This window comes from Vombatus ursinus, unplaced genomic scaffold (genome assembly GCF_900497805.2).
Source record: "Vombatus ursinus unplaced genomic scaffold, bare-nosed wombat genome assembly UNPS02008961.1, whole genome shotgun sequence".
NCBI classification, from domain to species: domain Eukaryota; kingdom Metazoa; phylum Chordata; class Mammalia; order Diprotodontia; family Vombatidae; genus Vombatus; species Vombatus ursinus.
Window position 1 is genome coordinate 3,753,052 of NW_020948739.1, and position 26,834 is coordinate 3,779,885.

A 26,834-nucleotide genomic window follows, 5' to 3' on the forward strand; every position below is an offset into this window, starting at 1 on the left:
ACACAGCCCTGAATACAAATAGAACAGTGAAACAGTCCCTTTCCTTAAGGAGTTTGTGTACAAGCTTCCATTCTGCATTGATGTGGGCAATTGGGAACTACTAAGAGGTCTTGAGCATCAGGGGGATAAGATAAAAGGAGCGTTTTGAGAAGACATCTAACCACAATGTCTAGAATGCATGTTCTAGATATTAAATATTAAAGTGGGCAAGAAACCAGACATTGGAATGCTAAACAGGAGGCTGTTGCAGTGATTCTAGTCAATCTGGTCATAGCCTGAATTGGTGTGATGGCAGTAAGAAGGTAAAGGGACAGAAACACTTAACCCATTTTGTTTATTCTATTCAACAAGTGCAATGCTCATTACTACTACTGTTAAATACCACTGCACTTGCTGAATGAAACAAACTTACTGTAGTACCCTCTCTGGCCTATTTTCTCAAATTGTACTTGGAGGTTTGCAAGGGGGAGTCTTCTGAAAGATGACTGAACTCAGGTTCAAGTGGGTAATCTTGTGGATAACCATTCTGATTACTGTATGGCAAATGAGTCCCTATTGGTATACTTTTCCTTATCAATCAGTCAGTTGATACAATTAACTCTTGGGAGAGGCATTTACTAAGAAAACATAGAAATCAAAGCGGCTACAAAACATTCTCCCTATAAATCTGAGGTGTATTATCCATCTAAAACACACCTCAGTGGGAAGAGTGGGCATAGAGTACAATGGTGATGAGGCATATATGTAGGAAATACATGTGGCCAAGGAACTCAACAACTACATCACTGCATGTCCTCAATGTCTTTTCTCTTCCAGTGGAGTCCTTGTAAAGTTTCCCAGTGGGCATAAGATATCTGCTCGATAGGTCATTCAGCTGGGCTTCCAGGGTCCACTCCTCTCTAAAATTCAATTCCAAATGGCCAAGACCAGCTCTCTGTCACGTCCATAGCTGTCTTTTTTTCTCTGCTTCCAGGGATCATATTCCTTGACGGTGCTTTCAACCTCAAGTGACTACCTCTCTGTATTTACATTTATCTATGTAATGTACTTTTCGGCTCCATCGATTGTATTTTGAACTATTTCCAATTTACTTTCTAATTGCTGAATGGGGATGTCTTCTTGTAGGTGAATAGTTCTTCTGTTAGCCGTGACTGATGGGTAGTGGGGGTAGGGAGGAGTGAATATCCTGTCCTCCCTACCCAACAGATGAAGAGCTAGATTCTTCCTTGAATTTAGGCTCCTAACAGAACTCTTTGGAAATGATAGTGTCTTTTAAGGGTTATTTATGAGCATGACCATCTTCTATCAGCCAATGGAGACCTGTTTTTCTAATCCAATCACACTTTCTGAACAGCTAACACCACAGCACATTGTTACCACATTAATACCTCATTATTCTCAAGCGAAAACATTTCATCATCTTGTTATTACATCCTGGGATTTCATGAACTGTGGAAATCTTGTTTCATACATTACTTACCAAAAAATAAATGATTGACACATGGTCTTCAAATTCATGATATAGCTTCTGCTTGACATTTTGCAATTGAAGTCTATAACAATAAAAGTATTCATTGAATAATCTAAATCCATGTTTTATATTTTGAAACAACTGCTTTCATCCTTTATAGAATATAAGTGTGGCCAAGTGTGGCCAAATCTATGAACTTGGATGGGGAGAAATTGCATCTTTATTTCAAAAGAATTAGTTTCTTTGGTAATTCTATATATTTTATTTTATACATTTAAAATTTTTTTTTGAGAAGGGGTCCATAGTTTTCACTAGATTGCCAAAGGGGTCTTAATTCCCAAAAGGTTAAAAACCTCTGTCCTAAAGTAACTTCAGGTTGTTGCTGTCTTTAAATTGTTTCAGTCATGTCCAACTATCTGTGACTCCATTTGGGGTTTTCTTGGCAGAGGTACTAAAGTGGTTTGCCATTTCCATCTCCAGCTCATTTTACAAATAAGGAATTGAGGCAAACAGGGTTAAGTGACTTGCCCAGGGTCACACAGCTAGTAAGTATCTGAAGCCAAATTTGAGCTCAGGTCTTCCTGACTTGAGGCCCAGCACTCTATCTACTGCACCACCTAGCTGCCGTAGTAACTCCAGAAAAACTTCTTATCTCATTCCAGAGTCTTCTTCCTAGTATAGTACCGAGGGTTGGAAAGAAGCTTAGAAATCATCTAATCCAAGCCTCTCATTTTACAGAGGTCCAGAAAAGTTAAGTGACTTTCACAGGAAGTAAAAGATAGCAAAACCAGAATTTGAATCCAGGCCCTCTGGCTCCAAATTTAGTGCTCTTTCCACCACGTTGCCTCCTTTTAAAAAACAGCCAGAAAGGAAGCACTGATCCTTTGTGTACAGAGCAAATCAAGCCATTTCTTATCTCCTACCCTCTACCCTTTTTTTTTCCTCCTGGTGGATGGGAAGTAGTTCCCCTGCCTCATAAGAAGAAGCCTTTCTTGTTCTTGCTTATATTGGAAACCTTTAGCAGTTTGGCAAAAACCCAGCTTCCTTAAACATCTTATCTTGTTACAAATAATAAATGTCCATTTATAAATAAGTAAACATCCATTTCTCCCCTCCCATCCCAATAACAGAGCCATAATGTTTTCGCTCTGTAATTATACTGAGGTTATGCCCAGAGACTCTGGCCATCTAGGAGGTAATATGTTCTGAACGCTGGAAAACACAGGAGCTGAATTTTCTTATCAAGTATTTTATTTCCTATGAAAATGCCTCTTCACAGGGCAGTGGAGGAAATACTGTGTGTGAAGTATTCTAACTATAAAAAGCAGCAAAATATCATCATCACCATCAACAATAACAACAACCAGAGAACTTGATCCTTGTCCTGTGGACGATGGCCAAATCAAAGTGACTACTTCCTGAATACAGCCCCTTCTGAAAAGTGGCCTGTTGAGCCATTTCTTGTCAATCAAATCCCATTGGCCCCATCCTCTGACCTCATGATTTCTCAGATACATTATCTTTATTTGCGATTAATTGCCAGTGACTCACTAGCAACTTCTCTCTGTTTTTTTTTTGTCCCCACCCTCATTGTTTAGTTAAAGGTACGATAAAGAGAGATTACCACATTTACTTTTGTGATATATTTCTATTTCTTTCTTGATGTTTTCATGCTTAAGCATGGCAGGAATCAGAGAGATTAGGTAAGCTTTTAGTCTAGGGGGTCCTAATGTGTGTGTGTGTGTGTGTGTGTGTGTGTGTGTGTGTGTGGTGGATCCCTTTGGCAGTCTGGTGAAGCCCATGGACTCCTCAGAATACTGTTTTTAAGTGTATAAAATAAACTAAAATACATAGGACTGCAAAGAAATCGATTCTATTGAAATTGAATGATCAAAACACAGGATGTACCAAAAGTCTTAGTGCAGTTTAAAGTTGGTTGGTTGGTTGGTTGTTATCTTTTGTCTGGAAGAGGACCAAAATGATATCACCATGTTGGAGTCAAGCTATAGTGTGTCCCGACGTGGCTGATCAGACCAATCTGAGCTTGGAAGGCTCTACCACAGATCAAGCACAAATAGTTCACATGAACATTTGGAATGGAGATGGCTCTAAATTTGTGCATCTTATGTTTCTTTTGAGCTCCTGCAATTCTGCTTTGCTCATAGAGCACAGAGACTTCTTTGATGAGGGCACACCAAACCAGATAGTCCTATGCCAGTGTCTTCTATGTCTCACAATTGATTCCAAAGTTCTTTAGAGATACCTTGAGAGTGTCCTTGTATTGCTTCTTCTGATCTTCATGTGAGGACTTGCCTTGCATGAATTCTCCATAACATAGTGTTTTAGGCAAACATATGTTTGGTATTTGAACAACATGGCCAGCCCGGTGGAGTTGCGCTGTCTGCAGTAGAGTTTGAAAGCTTGGCAGTTCAGCTTGAAAAAGGACCTCAGTGTCTGGTATTTTATCTTGCAGGTGATCTTCAGAATCTTCTTAAGACAATTCAAATGGAAGCAATTCAGTCTCCTGGCATGGCGCTGGTATACTGTCCAGATTTCACAGGCATAAAACAATGATGTCAGCACAATAGCTCTGTAGACCTTCAGTTTGGTAGGCAGCCTAATACCTCTTCTCTCCCACACTTTCCTTTGGAGCCTCCCAAACACTAAGCTACTCTGGCAATGCGTGTGTCTACCTCATCATCTATGTGGACATCCCTGGAAAGTATACTGCCAAGGTAAGTGACCTTATGCACAGTATTCAGGCTTTAATAGTGGAAAACTACACTAAGACTTATATTAGGACACCTTATATTAAATAAAACAAGTTCACAGACTACAAGTTAAGAACCCTAACCAAGAAGAGCTTTTACCTTGAAATTCTTATTCCTTCATATTAATGAGAGACAGTATACTTGGAGACTGGAAAGTCTGGGTTCAGATCTGCCTCTGATACTTAATTAGTTATGTGATGCTGGCCAAGTCACTTAACTGCTCTACTTCAGTTTCCTCATTTGTAAAATAGGGACATTAGCACTTTAATAACTACCTGTCAAGGATAAGGATCTCATCAGCATAGGAAACTCTCTCCCACCAATGTAGATAGGCACCTTCTCTGCAACTCAAGAGTCTAAGAGAGTTATTTAGAGTACTGAAAAGTTGTGACTTGTCCAGGGTCACTCAGCCAGCATGTGTCAGGGTCAGGACTTAAGCCCAAGTCTTCATGCCTAGTTTTCCTATGCTTAGCACAGTGCCTGGCGCATAGCAGGCGTGTAATAAATGTTCACCACCTGACCCATTGACTGCTAGGGCTTTAAGGCCAACTCTCTATGCATGACTCCATATCGCCTTTCTTGTGAGTTGTTATCAGGCTCCAATGAGATAATGTATATGTAAAGGACGGGTAGTCGGAAGGTTTTGTAGATGTCAGACTTTTAAGGTAGGACCCTCTGTGAATGTAATTGGATTCTAATATCCTTAAAATTTTACTTTTCTTCCTTCATCAATGACTTTAATAAAGGCTTAATTCAGGCTGCAGGTTAGAGTGGAAAGGGCACTGGACTTGGAGTGAAAAGACCTGGCTTTAAACCTTGCCTCTCATTTTCTACCTGTTTGACCTTAGATAAGTCACCTCTCTGGGCATCAGTTTATTCATATATAAAATGAGAAGGTTGGACTGATTGGCATCTAAAGATTCCTTCCAGTTTTAGATTTATGCTTCTTGTTTTTTATGCAAGAGACATAAATGGAAAGGATGGCTTTGGAGGAAAGCTTACTGTTACAGCCCCATCTATAAGTACTCATTTCTCTCTCCTTGATAGGTCATCTGAAGGTTCTCAGAGGAATCCACAGCCTGCATTTCTAACCCAGGAGAAGCAGAAGGGAAAACAGATCAAAAAGAAAGGTTGTGGGAAGGGGCTGGACAAGGCTGGACAAAAGGAATGAAGCCTAAGACATGCTCTGGGCCTTGCAACCCAGCCATCTGGCTGCCCCTTCAATTTAAACTGATCTGCTCAGAAAAGACAAAAACCAGTCCAGTTGGAGGAGACTGAAAGATAGTTTTCAAAGAAGGGCTTTTTTGTGGGGGTAGGGAGGGAAGGGGAAGAGCAGGGAAGAAGCCATGTGTGTACATGGAGAAATTATTCAGGGAAAATATTTTCCTTTATTTTCTCTCAAAATGTGGGGCATAAATGCCAAAAAATGAAATGCTTGGGAATTCATATGGCCTTTCTCTGTCTCGCTTTCCGTCTTTGTCTCTCTCTGTCTTTGACTCTCTCTCCTCTTTAACTTTATTTAACAAGATGACAACCTTTTAGAGGGAAAAAAAAGCTAATTAAAAAAATTTTCACATAGAGCTTTAACTCTTAACATTTTGGTTGCTTTGTCCACACCTGCACAAATAACACAGCTACCACTTCATCTACCTAGTCAAGTGCATTTAAGTGTTTTAATGGGTTTAAAAGTCATTTAATGAATTTTTCAAAACAATCTCATAAACTCTAGAATTGTAATTCAGTACCTTTAATCATCTGGCTCCTAAAAGCAGGGTACATTTATACAGTATTAATCTTAAAATCCATAATTAATTTTAAACTTTCTGATAAGCCAAACAACTAAAATTCCAAATTATTTTTAAATTGGCTTATGGAGATTGCTACATAGAATTTAGGTGAAGGGTTAAGTAAATCTTTAAAAGAAAAGAATCCCTCTTTTTTCGGGGGGGGAGGCCAAATCTGTGATCTATTTTATTAGTATAGGCAGTTCTCTATAAGGAACTTTCTCTACTAATGCAGACCAGCACCTGCTTTGAAACCTTGTCTTAGAGAGTTGGCTGGGATACTAAGAGGTTAAGTGACTTACCAACAGTCACATATCCAGTATGTGTCAGAGGCAGGACTTAAAGCAGGCTCTGAGGCTAGAAGCATGCTATTATGAAGAATACTTTTATATTGTAAATAAGTGCACCCCCTAATTAAGTGGCTTTATGTAATACACAGATGAGAGGTCTGGGAATCAGGAGACCTGAGACTTAGGCCTAGCTCTGCCACAAAATTACTGATGTTCCCCTGGATGAAATCTCTGCTAATGGAAGTTGAGCTTCTCTGTAAGACACTATGTCTGACCCACGATGGGGATGGGAGAAGGAAAGGGAGACTGAGTAGAGAGAAATCCCCACAACCTTTGAAAGATGCACAAGGAAAAAGGTAATGATCAATCCCTTCTCGAGAGCTGTGTTCTTTACATACTGGCTCTCTTCTAGACTGCCAGGGGTCACACTTCTCTTATAGCTGCTTTCTGCCTGACTGGGATAGTAAGCTTCCTTTCAATGGGCCGCTAGAGCTTTGACTGATCTTCAATCAGCTAATGGAAAGTTCCCCTCACCCCAATTCCAGCAAAGAAAATTTCTTCACAACCTCCGAAAGAGGCAACAAAGTATTATCCCTTCTTTGTATTTCATTTAACACATTAACACTCTATGTTTCTCTTACCTGTCCCTTCTGAGATTTCATCAACTAGGCTGGGTTAGTACGATGGTAGTGATAGAAATCAATTGATCAATCCCTCTACTACACAAACACATATATTTACACACATATGCCATGTAACATACACATATATCATTTGTGTGTAATTGCTTTTTTGTGTGCTTTCCAGGGGTGGCACCTAAAGGGAGAAGCCTTCATAGGATTGGTTTTGAGAAAAGGATTACAGAATGGATACAGAACGAAAAACCTACAAGTTTTGTTTTCTTTTTGCCTATAATGACAATGATGTTGTCAGCCTCTGAAATAGGTTAGAGGCAGTCACAGTCAATAAATATTAAGTGTCTACTATGTGCTAAATACTGGGCAGTCCTAGAGTCTAAGGTGGGAGAATTGAACGAAGGAGGCAGAGAGATATTTTTCTAGGAGAAAAAAGGAAGGAGGTAGAAGATTAGGCCTAGAAGAAATTCAGCAGGGTTATTAATGCAGAGTACTGAAGTGATGGGTGAAAAAGTAAGCTTTTATATGAAAAGAATTATGGAACCACTACAAAAAGGACGGTCTTTTTGAACTGATCACCTGACACCTTCCATGAAATCCTGATGTTTCATAAGACATGAACAGGGGGTTATTTGAGAAAACATTGATGTTGATAATACTTTTCTCTCTAAAATATTAATTATGAAGTTGTTTAGATAAATTACTCATTGTCAGTCAGTTAATAAACATTTATTAAGCACCTACTAGGTGCCAGGCACTGTGCCAAGCACTGGGGATACAAAAGAGGCCAAAGATAGTTTTGCCCATTGAGGAGCTCACAGTCTAACGGTGGAGACAACAAGCAAACAAATATGTACAAACAATCTACATATAGGATAAATAGGAAGTAAATAAGAGAGGGAAGATGCTGGAATTAGGAGTGGTTGTTGGGAAAATCTCCCCATAGAAGATGGGATTTTAGTTAAGACTCAAAGGATGCCAGGGAAACCAGTGAGGGGAGATGAGGGGCAGAGAACATTCAAGGGATGGAGGACAGCTAGAGAAAATGCCTGGAGCTGAGGGATAGAGTGTCTTGTTCATGGAATAGCCAGGAGGTCACTGGATTGAAGAGTACGTTTGAGGGAGTAAGGTATAAGAAGTCTGGAGAGGTAGAAGGGTACTGGGGCATGAAGGGCTTTGAATATCAAACACAACATTTTGTATCTCATCCTAGAGACAACAGGAAGCCACTGGAGTTTATTGAGTAGAGGATGGGGGTGTGTGTGACATGATCAGATCTGCTCTTTAGGAAAATCACTTTAGTGGCTGAATGAAGGATGGACTGGTGTGAAGAGAGACTTGAGGCAGGCAGAACTAGCAGCAGGGCTATTGCAATAATCTAGGTGTGAGGTGATAAGCGCTGACACCAGAGTGGTGGCAGTGTCAGAGGAGAGAAGGGGGCATATTGGAGAGATATTGCAAAGGTGAAATAAACAGGCCTTGGCAACAGCTTAGATATGGGGGCTGAGAGATAGTGAGGAATCCAGGATGAGTCCTAGATTGTGAGCCCAGGAGACTGGGAGGATGGTGTTGCCTTCTACAGTAATGAGGAAGGTAGGAAGTGGGGAGGGTTTAGCGGGAAAGATAATGAATTTGGTTTTGGACAAGTATTGTGATTTTTCCATATGAAAACAGGCTTAACTGCCTATATTTTGCACACCCCTCCCATTTTCCTGACTTCTCTTTATCCCTAGAGAATTTTGCACCCCTGCAGTCTCAAACCACTATTTATGGTATGCTGAAATATTTTCAGCCTAAAATTGTTCTGTGAGCAAATTAATTTAAGAAATAACTGTCCTATACTAAGAAGGAACAGCTTTCATTTACATAGCCTTTTACTTCATCATCTAAATGAGGGCTATTTGAAGTAGTGCCTGGAATGAGGGTCCTTGAATATAAGCAGTTCAAAAACAAGGAGAAGCCTTGGTTAGTTTCCCTGGTCCACGATGATGCTTCACTTGGCAGCAGATGTATCTCCAAAGGAGGGATTACATAGTAACTCTGCCTCTGCACCAAGGAATGGAAAAGGAGAACCACGCCTAAAGACTTCGGTGCCCAAAGGAGATTTATTAAAAGAGATCCTTTACCGATCTACAGCTTGTTCCATTGTACCACACTGCAAGGAAAAGGGAAGGAATGTGCTGCTAATCTCCTTAAAGAAAGGAGGCAAAACAGCATCAACAAACAACAATCCTCTACTATTTTCTCCAGGGCAAAGCTGGACTCCCAAGGAGTTATTTATTAAATGGGATTCAGCTACCCCGAGTTACTGCATTTCACAGGCAGATTAGGTTCAGTAAACATTATAATGTAATTAGATCCTATGAGGAAGGAATCTTTTCCCCTTAGTCAAGTGTTCACTTTTAGGAAGCACTTCACTGAACCATTCATTCATTCATTCATCCAAGTGCATAAAGACTTGGTGCTTTGTGGATATCACCAAGGATTCAAAGACAAAAATGGTATGGCTTCTTCCCTCAAGGAGCTCCTGTTAGCAGCCTGGGGACAGAGATCAAGACCTATAGCTGTTAACACTAAAAAGTCTCTTGTAGGAACCTGAATTCAAATCTGGCCTCAGGCACTTAACATTTATTAGCTGTGTGACCCTGGGCAAGTCATTTAATCCCATTGCCTAGCCAAAAAAAAAAAAAAGCCTCTTGTATCATAAGTCAGATTTTCAAGCAATAACATAAACAAAGGCCAAGCAATCCAAATCTGGGTGCATAAGAGGGAGCTGGCTCTAGCCTTCTTAATGTGTCCTGTCCTAGCTTCATAATGTTGAAGTTTCCTATGGCTCATTATTGTGGTAACCAAAATCTCATCAGTCTTGCCCTGGCATTCTTCCTCATCACTATCTTTGGCCGCTCTGATTGGAGGGTGGGGCCATGAACTCCAAACCTCCATTTAAGGAGAGACTCCAGCTCAGACATTTCCTTATTTCTCACCTGCCTCTACTACCTCGACACTTCTCTTACTGAATTTTCTATCATGCCCTCCTGTTGGGTACTTCCCCACCTCTTTTCCTTTTGTGTTTTGTCTTCCCTCATTAGACTGTAAGTTCCTTGAGGGCAGGAACTGTCTTTCTTTTTTTTTTTTTTTTTCTGTAAGGCAATTGGGGTTAAATGACTTGCCCAGAGTCACACAGCTAGTGAGTGTTATGTGTCTGAGGCTGGATTTGAACTGAGGTCTTCCTGACTCCAGGGCCTGTGCTCTATCCATTGAGCTACCAAACTGCCCCCAGGAACTGTCTTTTTTTTTCTGTATTTGTATCCCCAGCACTTAGCACATTGTCTGACACATAACAGGTGCTTAATAAATGTATACTACCTATGGACAGAGGAGGTGCTATATAAATGCTTATTCCTTTTCCTTCTCTTTCCCTATTAAAAAAAAAAAGAAAACAAAACCTGTAACAAATACCATAGTCAAGTAAAACAAATTCTCTACTCTAAAACAAAATGTCTCATCCTTGAATTCATACTTCATCCTTGGTCTTCTGAAATAGTGGTTTTTCCTGCAGTAATGGTTTATTTCGTTTTCTCCCCCAGTTTGTACTGAATATACCCAACTTTTCCTCTGACACCCCTGTTGAGGACATGATCCGAAACATCAGAAGGGCCTTGAATGACATGATGAAAACAGCTGCTTGATTTGCTTGCTCCTCTATGTAAATATCACCCAGTACAGTGCTACTCCAATAATTCATCCTAGTATGGAGGTGACGTTGGACTCCCGACGCCTAGGTCAGCAGAACGTAAGCTTTGTTGAGTAAGGCCTACCAAGTTGGAAAGGCTTTGAGAATGGAGCCTAACTTGAAGGTGATCTACAGTGTCAGATGCTACAGAGAGGTCAAGAAAGATAAGGATTCTTAGCAATTCTCAGCAGCACTATGATCCCAGACAATTCTGAAGGATTTATGATAAAAAATGTGATCCACTTCCAGAGAAAGAACTGATAGAATCTGAAATTCAGATCAAAGCATACTTTTTTTTACTTTATTTTTTCCTGTTTTCTTTTGCAACATGGCTAATATGGAAATATGTTTTGCATGACTACACATGTGTAATCTATAGCAAATTGCTTGTCTTCTCAAAGAGGGGAGGGGAGAGAGAGAGAGAGAATTTGGAACTTAAAATTTTAAAAAACTAATGTTAAAATTGTTTTTACAGGTAATTAAGAAAAAAATATTAAAAAAAAAGAAAGATAAGGATTGAGAAGAGGCCATTAGATCGGACAATTCATTAAGAAATCCTTGGTAACTTTGGAGAGAGCAGTTTCATTGGATAAGTAGATAAGCTAGACTGAAGAGTGTTTAGAGGAGAGTGAAAGGAGGGGAAGTGGGGGCACTGTGTAAAGATGACTTTTTCAAGTTTAACTGAGAAGGGGTGAGAGATAAAGAATGACAACCAATGGAGAAGGTCAGATGAAGTGAGGGGTTTTGTTTGTTTGTTTTAGGATGGGAGAGACATAGATGTACTTGCAGGTAGCAGAGAAAGAAAGAGAGAGAAAGAGAGAGAAAGAGAGAGAAAGAGAGAGAAAGAGAGAGAGAGAATGATAGAGGTAATTTGCTCGGAAAGACAGGGGGAGATAAGATCAAGGGTACATATAGAGAAGTCAATTTCAGCAAGCAGAAGGATCACCTAATCCTAATGAGAGGTTGGAACAAAGGAGGAGATAGTGGGGGATGATATTAGAGTGATGTGAGATAAAGAGAAAGGGAGAAGGGGCTACTCTCAATAAACAGCCTCAATTTTTTTTGGTGAAGGGTGAGACAAAATCCTCAGCTGAAATGGTTGGGGTTAAGATTGCCATGGGAAACATGAGGATAGAAAAGTTTTGGAACAGCCACTGTGATGAGTAGAATAGAGAACCAATTGGAGAGATATAAAAGGACTGCCTTGCTATTGTAATGTCCCACTTGAATCTGGGATAGCTTTACTTCCAGGTGATGAGGCATAACACATGCATCTCTAATTCCAGATATCCCTTTAAAGAAACCAAAATCGAGAGATTCACTATTATCTATCTATCTATCCATCGCATCTATAATGTGATTTTAGCAACTGTTTCCATGCATATGGTGCAGGTCTCTGTAGAAGTGAAATTTTTACCTAAATTTTGAACACATTCATCCATTTTTAACTCAAATATTAAACATATTAAAGAATGTTCAGAAACAAGAGAGCCTCTCAAAATTAGAGTCCATTTTGTTAGAGTTTTGATGAAAATCTCACTAATTTTCGTTCACTGCTATTTCATCTCATTGTTTAGAATCTGAGAAAGCAAAAGACAAAGCTGAATTGTGAAAGCCAAAGAAATCTTCTTTTAAAAAAATACCCCCTGAAACGAAAAGAACATATTTATGTAATGATGCTACAAATAGCTCCTACATGTAAATATCTCGCTTGTGGTTTCTGACCACTTATAACAGGGACTTCAGTGTGCTGCTGAGAAGTAAACCACGAAACACTTTCATGTCAACCACAATCAAACTTCAAATACTCTAGCACACTGAACATACTTACAGGCCCAATCAACTTTAATTTTATTTGTGTACTGCTCCATAAATATCATTCATTCCCTTGTTTCAAATTTAGGCCTTTAGGAAGAAATGAAGTCAATTAAAATGCATTCTAAAATGAGAATACATTTTAATCAAGTTAGGGTTTTGGGGGCGTAATGCAGCTTTAGAAAATGTAGTCATGCACACACAGAGATTGCCTGTGCCACCCAAATGGGCAGAAATGAAAACACCATGGAATTCATGGCAAAAATGCATGGAAAAATAGGGTCACTAATCATTCACTAAAGGAGGCTGAGATTTACCAATGTTTTTTGGTAATTTACCTATCAAAATAAAATATGACCTCCTATGCAAGATCACAGAATTTCAGAGTTGGAAGGGATTCAATCGCCATCTTTTCCAACCCATATACGAAAAAAGAAAATCCCACTAAAATGAGAACAGTTTCTTCCAACGGCCATGACGGTGGCGCAAGCAGGCACTGTGGAATTCTCAGAGTTTGGTTAAGCATCAAAGACACCAAGGCCATGCACTGCACCCCAGGCCATCACCAGTTGTCCTGGCTTTTATCTTCCCATTGGACTTTGATGACTCTGGAAGAGAGAGTGAAGCTGACAACTTTGTGCAACTATTAAATCCACTTAATCCAATTCATGAGCAAGTCAAAACACCATCCTGTGATGTCACTGGTCCTCTTAAAAAAAAGGACAAACAACAATCTTGTCTAAGGCTTGAGGTGTTGTTCTGATTTTGGACAGCTCTGATTGCTTGAAAGTTTTTCCTTGTATCAGTCAGTCAGTCAGTCAAAAAAACACTTATTAAATGCCTACTATGTTCCAAGCACTGGGTTAAGTGCTGGGGCTACAAAGAAAAGCAAAACAAAGTTCCTGTTCTCGAGGAGCTCCCAATCTGATGAGTGAGATAACATGAAGAAATCTAAATACAACATGCCATATACAAGATAAATTGTAAATAATCAACAAAGGAAGGCAGTAGGATAAAGGGTAATCAACCTTAAATTTGCTACTCTATTATTCTATCCACTATTCCCAGTTTTGCCTTCTGGGACCCAATGAAACAAACCCAATACCTCTTCCACATGACTCCCATATTTCCTGAGTCTTTTCTCCTCCAGGTTAAACATTTACAGTCCCTTCACTGATCCCTCTATGACACGGACTATATACTTAGACTACTTTTCTGCAACTGCTTTGCAAACAATTCATCTTTTATCTTGAAAAAAAAAAAAGAACCAAGTCCCTTTCACCATTCCACTACATTAACTGGATGGTATTTATTCATCATAACTTCTATAGAAAGTACTTCTCAAGAGTTTAAAAAAAAATAGCCAAAGTATGGAGTCCTAGATAAAGCTTTTCAAAAGTTCTGTTACATGGCTATTTTCGGCAACTAACTCCACAACTAAAGAATGCCTCATGTTGGGTGTGCGTGATTAACTGCAGAATAAAAATTTTATCCTGGACATTTAAATTAAGCTGGTTTGGGGACAAATGTGCTAAACCAGACAGCATGGCAAACCACTGAGGAAAGGGAGGGGAACTGCATATTTCCAACATTAAATTAAGCTTCCATGTCAAGTGTCCCTGGAACAAGCATCCGGTGAGGTTTTGAGGGTTCTAAAGAAGGCATCCAAGCTGGAACCAAGCATGGTGTTCTCAGAGGACATGGATAATTAGCCTGCATCCAGGATCATGTAACTTTACAGGTCACCCATTCATTGGTCTGTTTATGTTTGTTTTCATTTGTTTCTAATAAAAATCTTGGAGAAGAAAGTTTCTGCTTGAGACGGCGTCTCTGGAATTCTGAACAGGCCTCACAAGGGCTTTTTGGCTATCCTGTGACCATCATCTAATGGATTACAGGCCCATTTTAGTTTACAGCTCCATCATGGAATAACCAACCAGGAGAAATACATAAAACAACATATATTCCACAATGTGATTTCCAATTTGGGCAAAAACCATGGTGCCATAGAAATGAGAGATGGAAAAGACCTGTTAGGCATCTGTCCCTTCTCCCCTTCTCATCTCCTTGTCGAAGTGGCCCATTCCCTTATGTTTAACTCAATCCAACCTTCATTTTAAAGATGAGGAAGGCAGGACTGGGGTAAATAGAATCACTCGCTTAGTAAGTAACACAGCAGGTAAATGCCATGGCCACATTGGAACCCAGGTCTCGTCTCTCCAATACCAGTGCCCTGTCCACTATATACTGTTTTGTTATTTAGTCGTTTCAGTTGTGACCAACTCTTTGTGGCCCCATTTGGGATTTTCTTGGCAAAGATACTGGAGTGGTTTGCCATTTCCTTCTCTAGTAGATCCATTTTGTCAGGTAATCAGAGGTTAAGTGATTTGCCCAGGGTCACATAGCTAGGAAGTGTCTGAGGCTGGATTTGAACTCAGGTCTTCCTGACTGCAGGCCCAGTTTTCTATCCATTGAGCCACTGGCTGCCTCTAATATATTATATTGCCTTATTATTTTAATAGCAATATAGGGGAAGAGCTACATGGCAGGGACTGTGCACTTTAGAAATGTTATCTCATTTGATTCTCATGACAACTCTGGGAGGTAGGTGCTATTTGGAATCTAAAATACATTTGATTCTCAGTATTAATAATAAATAGACCATAAGCTATTATGATGAATGAGAATAGGGGTTTGTTTCAAGAAAATAATTCAGCCTCTGGAAAAACAGTCTAATCAAATAAAACATTTCAAGTGAATTTTTATGAGCCTTAAACCAAAATCTCTCAGGATTAAATTGGATACTCTAGATTATCTCTAAAAGATGACCCAGTAATTGGTAGAAGGTTTTTTTTTTTTTAAACAGAGAGGTAGTGTGGCCCAGTGAATGGCATGCTGGACCAGGAATCAGGAAAACCTGGGTTCAAATCCCTCCTCTGAGACTTAATTAGCTATGTAACAGCAGGCAGGTCACTGACCCTCTCTAAGCCTCAATTTCCTCCTCTGTAAAATCGGGAGAACAGCGCCTACTTCACAGGGTTATTGTAGGGCTTCAGTAAGAAAATGTTTATTAAGTGTTTTGCAAACTTTAAAGCACCATGTCAGTGTTGGTTATTATTATCATTTCCATTGGGAGTCGACATGGCATAATGGATAGAGAGGTAACCTTGGAATCAGGAAGACCTGAGTTCAGGTCTGACCTCTGATCTATATTAAGCTGTGTGAACCTGAGCGAGGCGTTAAAACACTCAGTGCCTCAGGTTAACTCTCTAATGTGAAGCACAGACAAGTTGCTGAACTGTAGCTCTGGAGGGTACTTCTACAACACATTTTCCCATACATTCTATCAGCAGGAACAACACACACACACACACACACACACACACACACACACACACACGCACTCACTCTCACACACACTCATACATAGGGTGTCCCAAAAGTCTGAGTTCAGCTTCAAGCTATTGAATCTATTAAAACTTAACACCGCACTCAGACTTTTGGGACATCTTCTATAAGAAAATCATACGTGTATTGATGCACAGGTATGCTCACGGGCAGGTAGAAGGCACAGTGGATAGAGTGCCCAGCCTAGAATCAGGAAGTCTTGAGTTCAAATCTGGCCTCAGATACTTACTAGCTGTGTGACCCTGGGCAAGTCACTTCACCTTGTTTGCCTCTGTTTCCTCCTCTATAAAATGAGCTGGAGAAGGAAATGGCAAACCACTCCAGTATCTCTGCCAAGTAAACCCCAAAGGGGGCCTTAAAGGTTGGACACGATTGAAACAACTGAAAAAAAAACTATATACACTCATGCATATACACACACATACATATATACATACAAAGTTGATTCAAGCTCATCTGGGCAGAAGACACAAATAGATGGATCAGAAGAGGCCTCATGTAGGAGATGGTGCATAAGCTGAGTTTTGAAGAAGGCCAGGGATCCCAATTAGTGAAGGTAAGGAGTGAGTCTATTCCAGACTGAGGGGAGGTGGTGGGGGGTGGAGTCCATATGAAAGCAGAGAGATGGAAAAGACAGAATTTTGTTTGTGAGGAATAGCAAACATGCTTATAAGGCTGGATTGAAGAGTGTGTAGAGGGGAATAATGAATAACAATCCTGGAAAGGTAGGTTGAAGCCAGATTGTGAAGGTCTTTAAATGCCACATATGGCATTTCATCCTGGGGACACTGAGACTATAGGAGGAAAAAAAAATGACATGGTCAGATCTATGCTTTGGAAATGTCAATTTGGCATCTGTGTGAAGGATGGATCAGAAAGGGAAGAGACTGGAGGCACGGCTACTGAGATAATCAAGGGTAAGGTGATGGGACCTGGATGAGGGTGGTTGTGGTATAAGAAGAGAGAAGGGGGTGGATCTGATTGGGGTGGTACAGGAAGGAATGGCACAAACTTGGCAATTGAATGGACATGTGGGGTGAGTGAAAGAATGAGTCTGAGATGGCAGATATGGACGACTGGAATTGTCTTGACAGATGTAATGTGGTTCTCTAGAGGGGATTTAGTACAGTCTGTAAGAAGCTGAGGGCCTTCTCTCTTTAAGGATTTTACCATCAGCACCCTGTATCTCTCCTTTCTTTCTCTCTCCATCTGAAGAACTTCATTATTTGACGCTGAATTTTCTCTCTCCCTCCTGTCCCTCCTCCACTCATTGAGAAGGCAAGAAATACAATACCCAAAGTCTTTCTTCAAAGTCTTTCTGTCCTATTACTTAGATTTTCATTGATTATCATGTCTTTTCTGAACACATCCATGAAGAATAAGGGCATAATATACTCTTACATGCATACACAGCTTATAAAGAGTAAAGTTATCTCCCCTCCAATTTTGTGTCTTGCCTCTATGATTATCTTACCTAGCTTATGATATATATCTAGCTTAGGGTATATGTCTCTAGAATCCCAACTGGACTTTGTCCATTATACCTAGAGACTGTTTACACTTGTGGGGCAGCATCTCTTTGATGGTAGTTTAAATACTTTATCAATGTTAGAACAATCTAATTCTTCTTGAAATACACCCTTCCCTAGGAAACCAGTCCCCAGAATTTTGATTCATGTGGGTAAGGAGGGAAGAAAACATGCACTTATTAAATACGTACCAAGTGTCAGGCACTGTGCCAAGTGCTTTACCTAATATATCTCATTTGATCCTAACAACAAGCCTATGAGGTAAGATCTATTTTTATCTATTTTATATATAAGGAGACTGAGGCAGATAGAGGTTAATTGGCTTCCAATTAACCTCTATCTGCCTCAGTCTCCTTACCCAGGTCACACAGCTAGGAAATATCTTAGGTGGGATTTGAATTTAGGTCTTTCTGACTCTCCACTAAATATGTTTTGTGTAACTTCATATGTATAATGGGTATTATATTTCTTGCCTTCTCAATGAGTGGAGGAGTGATAGGGGGGAGAGAGAAAATTCAGGAACTGAAAATAAAAATTAAATGTTTTTTTAAAATAAATTAAATAAAGAGAAAATCTATGGGTTATGATCATGGTTAGACTTTGAAAAAATTTACTTTTCATTAAAAATACACTTAACATCCAATTTGATAATGTAAGTGGTTTCATGATGACAAATTAAAAGATATGTGTCCAAAAACCCCACAAAACAACAAAAAACCATCCACAACTACCCACTGTGCCACCTAGTGGCCTCATGGTCCTTAATTTCCTCTTCTTTGCCTGCCCCCAACACAACACACCAGACAGACACAACTACTGCCATTTGATCTGCTTTCTCATGTTGATCTACAATTTTTTTTCTCCATATCACCCTCCTATCTCAGAAATGCAAAGCTTCCAGAGAAATGAGGTGTCCCTCTTTGGAAAGACCTGCCCCTTCACTCTGAGATAGTCCTCTTAATGTTGTGATAATCACAGAATTTGAGACCTAGAAGAGACCTCAGACACCATCTATTAGGACCAATGTCTGACCAAAACCCCCTTCTGCAATATTCCCAACAATCTGTCATCCAGCCTTTGCTTAAATATTTCCAAAATGAGGAACACTCTATCTCCCAAGGAAATCTATCCTACTTTTGGAGAATGATTAGAGCCCCCCAAAACAAATCAATATCAACTATAGAATTCCAATGTCTATCGATACTTTGTGAAGATTAGAAACTGGGGACTAGTAGAAGAGTCCCAGTAGACTAGTAGTTAAGACAACTGGGTTTTAGTGCCACCTATTCTACTCCTGTCTTTGCCATTGTGACTTTGGACAAGTCATTTTCCCTCTCTAGGCCTCAGTTTTTTCATCTGTAAAATATAGAGGTCCAACTACATAATCTCTAATATCCCTTTCAGTTGTAACATTCTTTGATTCTACAAAATATATCACCTCTTTTTGCAGTCCTATCCTTGGCTTATCAAAACACATGCCCTTGGTCACAAATATCCTACTGAGGCAAACCAAAATTAGTTAAAACACTGAGCGTATGAAATTATCTAGTCCAGTGGTATCAAACTCAAATAAAAATGGAGGACACTAGGCTGTACTTAACAATCCTCAACGAGGGCATAGTGACATTTTTTTTTAAATGTGGTTTAAGTTCGTTGTATTTTTGTTTATTTTGTGAAATACTTCCCAATTATATTTTAATCTGGTTCAGGAGTGGTGTAGGTGGCAAAAAGCCTTGAAGGCATTTGACACCTCTCAACTAGTCCTCCAACCCCTTCTCTTTAGAGAAAGGAAACTAAGGAAGTCTCAGAGAGGTTAAATTATCTGTCCAAGGTCATACGGGATACAGTGGGTAAATGATCTAGGATTTAAATCTAGATTCTCCGACTTTACATCTTATGCTTTCTCCACTACAACATACTTCCTCTTCACATTAAGTATAGGGAAATTATATATTAAGTTAAACTAGTATATACAAACATATACACACATACATATATATGTATGTATATTTTGTTGTTTAGTCATTTTCATTCCTATCTGACTCTCCATGACCCCATTTGAGGTTTTCTTGGCAAAGATACTGGAGTAGTTTGCCATTTCCTTCTCTAGCTCATTTTACAGATGAGGAAACTGAGGTGAACAGGGTGAAGTGACTTGCCCAGGATCACACAGTTAGTAAGTATTTGAGGTCAGATTTGAACTCAGAATGATGAATCTTCCTGACTCCAGGTCTGGCACTCTATCCATTGTGCCACCTAGTTGCCCATGTATGTATGTATGTATGTATGTATGTATGTATGTATGTATGTATGTATGCATATCTTCATATGTTATAGATATGTATATATATGTAGTGTATACACACATACATTTGAGGAAACTTCTGCCAATGTAGTCCCACACCTCGTCCATCACTCATTTAGCCCTTCTTTTTTGGCTAGGCAATGGGGTTAAATGACTTGCCCAGGGTCACACAGCTAGTAAGTGTCAAGTGTCTGAGGTCAGCTTTGAACTCAGGTCCTCCTGACTCCAGCACTACCTATCCACTGTGCCACCTAGCTGCCCCTACTCATTTAATCTTAGAGAGTTTCCTGGAAGCCTGAGAGGTCCAATAAGTTGTCCAGGGTAACCCAGCCAGTATGACTTACATGTAGAGCCAGAGCTCATATTTTCCTAGTTCTGAGGCTGGCGCTTCATCACAATAAGCTGCCTTCACAAGCAAACAGAATTCTATCTTAGAAAGCCCCCACACAGCATTTCAAGAATAGATGGAGTTTGGAGAAGTGCCAAGGTTGACAATAAAACATTTTTTCATTTCTCATTTCTGGGGTTCTTTGAATGAAAAAAATGTCAAGGGTATTTGGTTGCCTAGGAGCTAAAGAATAGAACAAGTGAGAAATACCCTAATTTATTCATTCAATCAGAATGCTCATAAATAATAACTTATTAGATAACCTGTGTATTTATCCAAGTCACTCAAGTCTGGATTGTGTTTTGTTTTAGGGAGTCGAATAAAATCCTCTTTGCCAGCAATACAAAAGTACATAAGAAACATTTTAGAGACCTTAAAATCAAGACATATCACCACATTTTTTGGTCTCTGTTAACAAAAGGCAGAAGCCATCTCTCTTGGTTTGTTACCATATCAAAGAAGGCTCTAAATTTTACAGAGATTTAGAAATACAATGTTTCCATGGCAGCAGATGCAGAGAAACCTCAGAAGAAGTTGTTGACTTGAAGTGGGCTTAGAGAACGAATTTTCCCTTTTGACGTTTAGAAACATTTCATTTCCCCTTATTAGGGTGCTTGGGAAATCTCTTCAAACGAGCACAGATGAAACTCTTTGAAAGAAAAGGATTTAGAAACTAGACTATAACCATCACAACATGGTCAATTTCAAAATTTCCTGTCCTAATAAAAAGTGACGTCAAGATATACGCAGGGAGGAATCGTTTTTGACTGTTCAAGCAATACTGTTCCAATATGTTTAAAATTTAAACCTGGTTTAACAAAACCTAACATGAAGTGAAATAATTGCTCAATTTCAATGCAAGGGATTTTTGTAACTATTTCACGAATGACGCTGATGTTAATTTCCAAGAATCAGAAACTGAAAATCAGACCATGAAACCAACCTATTTAGTTTCACCGACAAAAAGCAAACCAGGGGCATAAAGGATGGAAAAAATTAAATTTCCATTTTAGAAGCAACACCAGAAAGTCCAATTGAAAATTCTATTAAGTTTCATGAATAATGACAGGTAAGAAGGGTGACTATGAAAATGAACAATGGTAAGGAGACTTGAAACCTCATCAGCTTTAGGAACCAGGGATGTTTAGCCTGCCTCTTTCTACCTTCTTCCCAGGTTATCTCTGGTGTAGTAGAGAGATCATTTGGCTTCCAAGTCAGAGGTCTGGTGTTCAAATCCTGGCCTTTCCCCTTTCTACCTGCATAACCTTAGTTTCTCTAGTTTTGTTATGTGTGAATGAGGCTGTTGGACCAGATGACCTCTGAAGTTCCTTCTGTCTCTAATGCTATGATCTTATAAAGACTTGGGATGGGGCAAGGGGGGAGAGGGGCTAGCCTTGACAACAGTCTTTTAATATGTCAAGGGATATTATTCCCTAAGAGAGGAAAAGTGAAAGAAATCAAAGAATCCTGATGAGGATATAGAGAGAGAGACTGAAAAGTTGTTATGATCCTTTCTGCGCCAAAATTAATCTAAATGTAAGTAGTTATTAAGCGCATTTTGTTCCAAAACTATCATAAATTTGGACCTTGAAGTGACTGTTAGAGATCATCTAGTCCAACCTCCTTATTTACAGATGAAAAAACTGAGGCCTAGAAAGCTTAAGTGATTTGCCCGGAGTGATTGTTCTTCCTGGCCCCATTGGGGGTTTTCTTGGCAAATACTAGAGTGGTTTGCCATTTCCTTCTCTGGCTCATTTTACAGATGAGGAAACTGAGGCAAAGTGGGCTAAGTAAGTTTCTGAGGCTGGATTTGAACTCAGGTCTTCCCGACTCCGGGCCTGGCATCGTAACCACTGTATCACCTGGCAGAGCCAGGTTTGAGACCAGATCCTATGACTCCGAGTTCAGTACTCTTTTTATGGCATCATGCTGTTCCTCCAACAGTATTGATTACATTGATGTTCAATGTTAACTTTTAAATGAAACATTTAATTAAAAAAATAAAGGACTGTCATTTGGAAGAGATATTAAATTTATCCTAATTAGCCTCTGTACTCCCCCAGGTACAGGAAAGCAGACTCAATATAAGGAAGAATGTTCTGAGTGACTCCAATAATAATAATTGTTGTTTTTGTTCAGTTGTTGTGTCTGACTGTGTGTGACCTCATTTGGAGTTTTCTTGGCAAAGATACTGGAGTGGTTCGCCATTTCCTTCTCCAGCTCACTTTACAGATGAGAAAAGGCGAACAGGGTGAAGTGACTTGCCCAGGGTCACATAGCTACTAAGTGTCTGAGGCCAGATTTCAACTCAGGAATATGAGTCTTCCTGACTCCAGGCCTGGCACTCTATCCACTGTACCACCTAGCTGCCATAACAATAATAATAGCTAACATTTATATAGTACCTACTATGTGCAAGGCATTGTGCTAAGTACTTTACAAATATTAAACTATGTGATCCTCACAATAACTCTGGAAAGTACGTGCTAATATTGCTCTCATTTTATATTTGAGGAAATTGAGGCAAACAGGTTAAGTGACTTACCCAAAGCCACACAGCCAGTAAGTGTTTGAGGCTGGATTTGAACTCAGGTGTTCCTGACTCCAGGCCCAGGGTCTTATCCATTGAGCCACCTAGCTGCCTCCAATAGAGCAGGCTATTTCATAAGGCAATCAGCTCTGTAACACTGGAGATGTTTGAGTATAGGTTGGAGGTCTATCTGGTTGTCATGAATGCTATGGAGAAAATTCAATGCTAGATTTTGAATCAGAGGTCTTAGGTTCAAATCCTGCCTCTGACACTTCCTGGATGATAAGGAAAAAGTTGCTTACCTTTCTAGGTTTTGTTTCTTCATCTAGAAAATAAGGGGGTTAGATTAAATTCTTTTCAGCTAGATGATCCCGAAGGTCCCTACTAAGTTGACTCCAGGATTCTATGAGAAATAAATTCACTTACGACTGATCACGCAATGTGAAGTCATAACTCAACACAATCAGTCAATTCAATGGCGACTATGTCATGAACTCAGAAATCAGAGGCTGTGCTCCTAATGTGCAGGGATCATTTGTCTTGTGTTTTGAATATACTGGGGAACGTCTTTGTTTCAAAATATAGAAAAAATGTCTTACCCGCAACAGACATGCAACCCAAAGGTGCAATGAGAGTAATGGGTGCCAATCCATAGGCTGCAAAGTTTCCTGTCTCCCCAATTGCCATCAGGAGGCTCCCGCACCACCACAAGATACTTCGGAAGTAGGGCTTTTGGCTTCCTTGATGTGCCGATTTAAGGTGAGAATATTTCTGGATAGAATTAGGAGTATAAATAAAAACATTTTTCACAAAGAGAAAGCATCTTACATTAATTTTTAAAAGGTGACTTAGGTGCAGATTATGAAAAAAAGGGGCTTTACATGTTTCCTATTTCTTGAATGATAACAAGTGATATTTCTCAAGCTCTTTAGGGATTTCAGAGTACTTACCTCACAATAGCCCTATGAGATGGGTATCATTTTACAGATGAAGGAACTAAGGCTCTGAGAGGGGATTACTTTCCCATGATCACTCAGTTAGTATGAGAAGTAGGGTTAGAACCCAGGTCTTTCCTGACTCCAAGTCCAGGGCTCTTTCTGCCAAACCCTCAATCCTTCTCAACTAGCAATGGTCTCATGACTGATCTCCCTACCTCAAGTCTCTCCCTACTCCAATCCATTCTCTACATTTCTACCAAAAATGATCTTCCTTAAGAATATATCTATGTCACCACCAAACTCAATAAATTTAAACTCTTTCATTTGACTTTTAAAGTCCTTTTGCAACCCACCTTTCCACCCTCAGTATAAATTACTCCCCTTTCTTCATTCTATGGCCAGGCAGTCAATGGTTAACAAACATATGTTAAGTGCTTACTAGCACTAGGGGTATAAAGAAAGACAAAAATAGTCCCTGCCCTCAAGATGCTTAGATTTGAATGGTGGGGGCAACATGTAAAAAATGCATACTTATATGATACATAGAGTGTAGAAGGAAGGCAAAGTATCTGACAGCTGTATGGGGCAGCTAGGTGGGGCAGTGGATAAGAGCTCCAGAACTGGAGCCAGGAAGACTCATCTTCATGAATCAAATCCAGCCTCAGACACTTAGTAACTATGTGACCCCGGACAAGTCACTTAACCCTGTTGGCCTCAGTGTCCTCATCTGTAAAGTGAGCTGGAGAAGGAAATGGCAGACCACTCCAGTATCTTTGCCAAGAATACCCCAAATGGGGTCATGAAGAGTAAGACGTAACTGAAACAACTCAATGACCACAATCTAGAAGCTGGGAGGATAAAGTGCTACCTGTACAAGGTACTATCCTGAAGCAAGGCAGAGTCCAAGAAGTGGAGGTGAGGAGGGGGAGAAACAGTAGGACCAAATTGACTTTCTCTCTATTCTACACATATGGCCCTCTCACCTACTGTTTCTGTAGCTTGGTAGTGTCCATACCCCATGCCTGGATTGCAGGCACTCCTCATCTATGCCCAAGGGTGTGCTGGAGCCAACTCGAACTGTCTGAGAGCCAGTAGTTAAATTTTCAGTGTGAGCATTTGCATCTTGGAAATTGGCCAGTGCTACAAATCAGGGCTTGATTTGTTGTTTTGTCCAGTGTCTAGGCTTAAGAAAGTGATTGAGAAAATGTTAATAATACAGATGAAACTTAAACGTATGCGGGAGAGCTGGTTGTTAAACATTTACCAGCCCACAGCTGCTGTCATCCCCCTTCCTTCAAGTCCAAGCTCCACCTCCTCCAGGAGGGCTCTCCCTCCCATTCCTAACTATCTTCTAATTAATTGACTCCTATGGATTGTGTGTGTTTGTTCTATAGATACGTATATGTGTAGAAAGGATCACTGGATCATAGATCTAGTGCTGGAAAAGGCATTAGAGACCATCAAGTCCAGCTCCCTCCTTTTATAGATGTGGAACCTGAGACACAGAAGGTTAAGTGACCTGGCCAGCATCACACAGTGAGCAAACATCTGAGCTAGCAGCCGAACCCAAATCTTCCTGACCCCAAGTCTGGTGCCCTATTTACTATGTCATGCTTCCATTACATGTTGTCTCCCTAACTGAATGTAAATTCCTTGTGAGCAGGGATTGTTTTGGACTTTTTCTTTTTTTGGTCTTTGTATACTCTCTGATACAAAATTAGATAATATTTGTAAAGTGCTTAGCACAGTTCCTGGCATATAGTAGGCACTTTGTAAATTCTTGTTCCCTCCCCCTCCTTGCATCCCATAGCAGATGCCTGGTACATAGTAGACACTTGGTAAAATGTTTCTTGATTGACTGAATGGTTCAAGTTCACCCTGGCATATTATGTAAATACATAATAATAATGCTAGAGTTTGGTTCATGGGTCTGTAAAAAAAAAAGTTATTTATATTTAGTTCAAGATTAAGCAAATGAGAACAGTTCATTCTGTGGTCCCAGGAAAGATAGAATGTTGGAGCCAGAAGGAGCCTTAAAGATCCCCCTTTCCAAGCCTCTGTCTTTACAGAGGGGGAAACTGAGGAAATTGACCTCCTGGAGGTCAATTCACTTGCCTAAGATCTCAAAGCAGAAACTGGTTCATGGTTTGATTTAAGTCCCTGCTTTCCCTTCCATAGGTTTCTCTTAAAAAAGAGCGAAAACCATATGGTTCTAGCCTAGTTTTCTTAAGTGTTAAAAAAAAAAAAGGAAAAATGGAAACCCATGTGGTCTGCAAATGAATGCTTTCCAAAGAATCTTCATACTCTGCATAAATTCCCAGAAGGAAGGGCTGGGAAGGAAACTGAAGCAATAAGCTCAAAGGAAATAAAACCATTAAATTACAAGAATATTTTTCATACCTGTATGTTGAGTGAAATGCTGATGACTAAGTTTCCTGTAAGTGCCAGCAATGCACCAAAGAGGTGAGTCTGTAAAACAGTTTAAAAAAAGAATAATCCTTGTAAGAGTTCTCCTGAAAAAGGTTAATCAATTCAGGCTTCAAATATGAATGTAAGTTCTGCTATCATCATTTAGTTAAAATAATAGGATTAACCGAGTCCTACATTGAAGTTTCTAGCTATTTATGTCTCGCTTAATGAAACCATAAAACGAGCTTCCAAGCTCCATTCTAAGTCCTATTCAGGGGTGGGGAACCTGTTGCCTTGAGGCCACATGTGGCCCTTAAGGTCCTCAAGTGCAGCCCTTTGGATTCAGTCTAAGGGCCACACTTGAGGACCTAGAAGGCCACACATGACCTCAAGGCCACAGGTTCCCACCCCTGTCCTATGTTATATAGCTCTGAAGTCCACATCTCCATGCCCACTGTCCCATATGCCTGAGAGGTTTTCTCTCCTCACCTCTGCCTCTGAGAATCCTTAGTTTCCTTCAAGACTTAGCTCATGATGCTTCAGAGAGTTTAAACAACGTGTCTGGGATTATTCCTCAGGGCTGGAGGCTGGGTTTGAGCCCAAGTCTTCCTGACTCCAAGACTAGTGTCCATTCCCATTTGCTCCTGATGAATCATAGAATTCCAGATGCGTAAGGGAGCTCTAAGGCTATCTAGGTCAACCTTTCCATTAACAATCACTTCTATACCATGCCAGAAAAATGGCTTTCTGGCCTCTGCTTTGAAGACTTCCAAGGAAGGGAAAATCTACCACTTCCTAGTTGGATTGTTGTTGTTCAGGAAGTTTTCC

At 39.9% G+C, this 26,834-nt stretch overlaps 1 protein-coding gene across 2 annotated transcripts in view; it reads right to left on the minus strand.

Annotated features, from left to right (window-relative positions):
• NIPAL2 (NIPA like domain containing 2) overlaps window positions 1-26,834 on the minus strand; it is a 131,203-nt gene that overhangs the window by 55,405 nt on the left and 48,964 nt on the right. For both annotated transcript variants that reach the window (XM_027849869.1, XM_027849870.1), the window contains exons 2-3: window positions 25,998-26,066; window positions 23,259-23,430 (exon numbers count right to left, since the gene is read on the minus strand). In XM_027849869.1, coding sequence (XP_027705670.1) covers window positions 23,259-23,430; window positions 25,998-26,066 — 241 coding nt within the window. The remainder of the gene's footprint in view (window positions 1-23,258; window positions 23,431-25,997; window positions 26,067-26,834) is intronic.